Source organism: Denticeps clupeoides, chromosome 14, assembly GCF_900700375.1.
Source record: "Denticeps clupeoides chromosome 14, fDenClu1.1, whole genome shotgun sequence".
Lineage (NCBI taxonomy): Eukaryota > Metazoa > Chordata > Actinopteri > Clupeiformes > Denticipitidae > Denticeps > Denticeps clupeoides.
The window spans coordinates 11,953,901-11,960,265 of NC_041720.1; the positions used below are offsets into that span (position 1 = coordinate 11,953,901).

Sequence of the window (6,365 nt, forward strand, 5' to 3'; positions counted from 1 at the left end):
CTTGCAGAATTTAAGAAGCCAAATCACTTCTTGGTGGCAAGTTTATGTAATTAATCTGATTTAATACCTTCTTGAATTTTGATTTTGAATTGAAGGTGGACTGTCCATTCTCAGAGAAGTTTTTTTTAAGCACTGGTAAAAGGGTGTATTTGTTACAAGCTGTAATAAATACCTTAGCTTGATATATTCATTTGACAACCTCAATTATGAATTCACCTAAAATGATGAAAAGTCACCTTAACCCCTAAGGTCAATTAGGTAGTATTACCAGTTAAGATCCAAAGGACCATTTAAAACAGAAAAGCCAGTGAAGTCCATGTTGGTCCGAGTCATTCACATGATGGTGGGTAAATCAGGGTAAATCCTGCTCCTCATAGGGGTTTAAATTAAGGTGGGGCTGATATGAACCACCCATATGTTGCCTGGGGAGGGGCGGAGTCAACGTAATTTAAGTCAGTTTTACAAATACAATTTTGACAATATAAACTCTCAGAAACATTAAAGTACCCTGATGGTTTTACCGTGGAAGAACAAGAAGTAATGAAATAATCAACAAACGTTATTTCATGTTCCGCAAGTTCTACACGCGGAACAACCGACACACAACTTGTGAAAGAAAAGCCAGTGAGGTCCATGTTGGTCCAAGTGTTTTTCATGAGAGATGGTAAATCTGGGCTTGCCCACATGGGGAATAATATGGAACCCCTGGACAAAATTATCTGCAGACCACACCAGCCCATCTCCAACCCATATGACCCTCCATTAACATGTTGGCTGGGGACGCTTGCTCCCCATCTGGGTTCTTGGGTTCATATTAAGATGGGGCTGATATGGACCACATGTCTGGTACCTGTGTACCACCTATATGGGCTTGTTACCTGGGAAGGGGCGGAGTCACTCTCATTTAACAATAATTAGTGTCAGTGTTACAGACTGTACACTGAAAGTGTTAAATTTAACTCTGATTTGGAGTGGACTCATATAATCTCTGTGCAGTGTTAAATTAACACTGGCAATTTAGCTGTGTAGGTGCTCTCTCACTAGACAACTGTGTTCCATCTGCACTACTGAAGTGTGGGAGGAAAGGTGTAGGTCCATACCCTTTTTTTGCATTTTTGTATTTCACTCGGTACCGCAATTGAGCTTTACTGAACTTTGAACTGGAGGACATTAGTGGACATTAGTGGACATTTGAGGTGTCACACCATGTACAAACACAAGACCATTGATCACTGAGTACTTCATTAGAATGAAGTTACTAGCATACGCTCATGCTGGTTACTGCCTTTAAAGTTTAGTTAAAAAAAAATAATTTCTGGTTAGTGAATACCCACTGATTTGGCTTTAAAAAGGCTTTCACAAAAGTGAAAAGGTTGAAAAAGTTGAGGATTGGAGTTTTAAACAACAATCCAATCATTGTGCTTTTAAGCAAATTGTAGCTGTAGTTTTATGTCAAGTGAGTTTGGAAACACAGTCGATTTACAGCCCAATAATTTGAGCGCCCTTTTCTATGACACTGGGATGTGTTGGTCGTTTAAGAAATGCCAAGGTGTTCATAGCATCAGTTACGTTTACATAAGTTGCTAGCTGAAACATTAATAACCGCTGATTTTACTGTTTGGATTGTTAGGTCCTGGACCAGTGCTGGATAAACATCATAACTCTTCTCTTATAGATTTCAACTTCTTTTCAAACCTGGCGTGTATTTCTTGTGTGTACACAACCTCGCAGCCTCATGCCCTTTTATGGGATCTTGCGTAGACTTTTTCTTAGGATCTTCCCATAAATAACTGCATGTGACCTTAACTGAACATGTGAATCAGTCTGAGGTAACGGAACATTCTGAAGCAGTTACATATAAGTTGGCACACAGGTTTTACAACTGTATTTGGTCTTTGATGCATATTCGAACCCTATTATGCCAGTTTTTTTTTTTTTTTTTATGGAAACAAACTGTCTTTTATTTTTGATATTGCATGTAACCAAATGGATGCGTGGTATTCAAGGTTACCATGGTTACACTCTGCTAACGAGGTGGACTAAACATAAATCCCATGAGTCACATGGAAATTCACAAAATGGCAAACCCAGGACCTCCCTCTTCACAAAGGCTTCAATTAGTCCTTCAGTTTCCACAACAAACTTCCTATAAAACACTTATGGCAGATTAGAGAGCTGGGAATTGATCATATGAGGTTGGTAATTAACGTTTATGTTTTCCCACATGATGGAGCAGTTGACACATGGGCACGGAGACAGCTTAGAAGCTCCAGAATCTATTACATTGTTTTAATTCATTTTCCATTCTGTCTCTGATTTGGGCTATTTCATGATTTTTTTGGGTTGTGTTTAGTCAGTGTAACTGACCCCAGACAGTTGTCGTCCTCTCATACAGGTCCCAAAAGTGCTAACAAGGCTTAGATTCCGCACCCAGGAGAGATGAGTCATTTCATAAGTTAATGACCCCCATGATCCCAAAATGCACAAATCTTCCGCATCATCATCATCCTCTTCATCAATATCATTGTTGTCAAGTGCCCCCCACCCCCAGGTACACGGAGACGCAACACACTGACTGGTGTCCTTGGGAGGTTTCCACGCACCTGGGACTATATAAAGCAGTCAGCAGACCTCTCCGAAAGGAAGAGCAGCAAACAGCAGACCGGAGCTGACAGGAGTCATTCCAACAGCAAAGTATATCGTAAAAAAAAAAATTTAAAAAAAGACACAGGAAGAAATAAAGCGGGGCGGTGTGGAAGACGTAGAGAACGGCGAGAAAGGAAGGATAATCCTCTCCATCGGGTAGGTAAAATAGTAGTGGCATGAACATTTATGGTTTATTTTTTACCTAAATTTAAATTTTAAATTTAAATTCATGTGCTCTGCTGTTTAGCATTAGCAAAGCATAAAAAGCAAAAAGGGGAATGATGTCACTACTACAGGTGAACCCCTATTTGTACATTGTTAACCATCATGAATCTAATGTCTAATAGTTGATATTGTGCTTAATTTAGTAACAATAATAACATTATCATAATTATTACAGTCTTTTTTTCTTTATGATTATTGCCATTGCTGTATTTTTTTTATGTTGTTGTTGATGTTGTTGTTAAGCTAATCACAATGCAACATGACAGCAAATTTGTATAGAAGTTATGGAGCATAAAATAAAAATATTGGTCACATTGTAAGGGTGGAAGATATTATATCTAATGATTCATTATTCTTTTGCTGATATGTTGCTCAGCAATAAATGTAACTGTATGTAGCTAATTAATTTCTCTTCAGTGCTAAATGCTTAGTAACCAAATGGTTCATGATTCAGTCTGTGCATCTTTCTTTTTTAAAGCTGTTTAAAGTGTTTCTTTTTAAAGTGTTTTGCATTTGTAGCATGTCTTGTGCATTAATCTTAACAAAATTCACAAGGCTGAGAGATGATGCGTACAAGTACGTCAAAAGCTGAAGAGCGGCTCCATTCATACAATGCCTTGCATATTTCTGTGTGTGGGATGACTGTATGAAGAGATGACCAAGTCATTGCTGCAGCTGCCAGTGTGTGGGGGCTCGCTGCAGGAGGAAATGGGGGTGAGCACGATTGCACCGAAGGGCATGTTCAGGTCTAGCTGAATGAATGCAGGGAACAACCGGAGAAAGGGAAAAGGTTTTGCATAAACTCACCTTTTTAAATCGGAATCAGCAGTCTGGTAAAGTTTGTCATGCTTCCCATTCAGTTTATTGAAGTACTTAATGTCGGGACTTTTTTTTCTGTCAGCTGCAGTGGTCGACTGAAGATGCTGTGTCACCTGCTGGCTGTGGCCGTGCTGCACGCATGTGGTCCAGCAGTATATGCTCAGTGCTGGGAACGAGCCCAATGCAAAGACCTCAGCTCACCCGACACGATCCTGGTGTGAAACGATTTCCCACCATTACCACCTTCATCTGTACATCACACTGTGTTATCTTCCTTTTGGCACCATTGTCTTTTCTACTGTCATGAATTAAATGATTCTCCAATGAAATAATTTCTTAAAAACTAAAAACTTTAGTCTTTGTATAAAGGTTTCACCAGCAGACAGTAAAAACTGTCACCATTTCAGCATTGACTGTGATTCTTTTTTAACAGGAATGTCTTCAGATGTGCAGACCTGAATGGGAGCTTTCTGAATCTTCCCAGTCCAGCTCAGAAGAGGAAGCTGAAGAGGTGGATAAAGAGAAAATGGTGGCTTTGAGGCTCCTCATGTCAGCCCTGGTCCAAGCTGAGCCAGCCCAGGGTAACACTCCTGTCCCCAGTTCCACCCCGGGCCCTGTGGGACACGGAGCTGCACGTCGGGCCTATGTCATGGAGCACTTCCGCTGGGGCAAACCCATTGGCCGCAAACGCCGCCCTGTTAAGGTGTACAATAGTGGGGTCCCAAAGGAGACCCAGGATGGAGAAGACGGGAGGGCGGATTCGGGGGAGGCTGTTCCACTAGTGCAGAACCTGGGAGAAGTGGACACAGAAACAGTGATGCAGTCCCAGCACCCAAGAAGTGTCCAAAAGGACATCAAGGTCATTCCTACCATCACATACAGAATCAACCACTTCCGCTGGAACAGGCCCTCAGCTGGCAAACGTTATGGGGGCTTCATGAGACCCTGGTCTGACCAATCCCAGAAGCCCCTGCTTACACTGCTACGCAATGTGATCATTAAGGATGGGCAGTAGAGATGCATACAGTAGGAACAGAGTGGAAGTGAAAGAGTATTGGGGCAAGTCAAAAAAGAGGAATATAATGATATTATAACAGTATAGTGGTAGTAAGTGATATATTGTATATTCTAACAGTGCCATTATAGTGTGTAACAGATGTTTTGATGTAACAGAATTTTATGAATGACTAGAATTTGTCAACTCATCTTGGGTGTGTAAAATGAGAAGAGGTTCATGCAATTTGTTGTACAATTTTGTAAATGCATAACTATTAAATGGAAATTATTTTATTGCAAAATAAATGTTCAGCGGTCTGTCATTACTAACATAAATAACAGCGGTCTGTCATTACTAACATAAAAATACATGATGGCAACTATATATATATATATATATATATATATATATATACACACACACACACACACACACACACACACACACACACACACATATGAACTATATAGTTCCTTTCTGGTTTGCTATGGCAATGGACAAGTTGAATTTGCAATCTGTAGCGAGAGTAGGTGGAAGAGACCCTGGAGAGGTGCAGATACGCTCTAGAGAAGAGAGGAATGAAGGTCAGCAGGCCAGAGACAGGACACGTATCTGCGAATGAGAGGGAGGACTGTGGGATGATGAGGACACACAGAGGAAAGCTTCAGATACTTAACAGTCCCATGTCTGTGAAGATTCTCAGTCATCCAGGTGAATTTGTCTGAAAGTATGAAAAAAGATAATAATACAATAGAACAACATTTCCTTTTTTGGTTGTGTTTAGTCAGTGTAACTGACCCCAGACAGTTGTCGTCCTCTCATACAGGTCCCAAAAGTGCTAACAAGGCTTAGATTCCGCACCCAGGAGAGATGAGTGATTCCATAAGTTAATGACCCCCATGATCCCAAAATGCACAAATCTTCCGCATCGTCATCATCCTCTTCATCAATATCATTGTTGTACAGAAATAATTCTGGAGCTGATACATTTTGCACCCATTGATAATTTGACCAAAACTGACTATTATCATAGGCAGAATGAATGTTAATGAACAGATTTAACAGAGTCAAATAAACAGAAAATCATATTAATTGGCCAATAAAATTGTAATCTGATGCAAGATACAATGGGAGAGGTGAGAAAATGTCTAATAAAAATAATATGCTGTACATGTATAATATATGTAATTACTATTGTAGAAATCAGGCATGTACGTGTAAAGGAAAAACTCATTTCAGTGGGGACTGATAGGAACAGCCTTTTGCAGCCTTTCCGGTTTTGCATCTAATGAACCTCGTGGGAGTTGAGGTATTACATCCAACCTGACGCACAATGAACAGACCAACTGCAGACTTGTGACCTAATTGGCCTCACTGCTGAGGTGTCTAATCATCCATACAAGGATAGCGAACGTCAAGGTGCGTAAGGGTGGGATTGCACTGAAGCAGACATCTCCAACAAGCCCAGATTGCTCAGGTAGTAGCTCTTTCCAAAAATCATTTTTCATGTCTGTTGGGTAGTACTTTGACCTCAGAATTTCCCTTGGCCTGGAAATAAAATCTAATCATAAAAGTCACAGGCATAATTGGATGCAATGCCTTCATAACTTCATAAAGATCATGCTGAAGGCAAAAATGTTACACCGGATATTTTAACTTCAGGCACTGCTAGTGAATT

General features: G+C 40.3%; 1 protein-coding gene across 1 annotated transcript; it reads left to right on the plus strand.

The window, feature by feature from the left end:
* Positions 1-3,644: 3,644 nt before the first annotated feature.
* LOC114763432 (pro-opiomelanocortin-2-like) lies at positions 3,645-4,758 on the plus strand. The gene is made up of 3 exons (XM_028953131.1): positions 3,645-3,661; positions 3,773-3,905; positions 4,124-4,758. The coding sequence occupies exons 2-3, from the start codon at positions 3,792-3,794 to the stop codon at positions 4,703-4,705; spliced, it is 696 nt and encodes a 231-aa protein (XP_028808964.1). The 5' UTR covers positions 3,645-3,661; positions 3,773-3,791; the 3' UTR covers positions 4,706-4,758.
* The last annotated feature ends 1,607 nt before the right edge of the window (positions 4,759-6,365 follow it).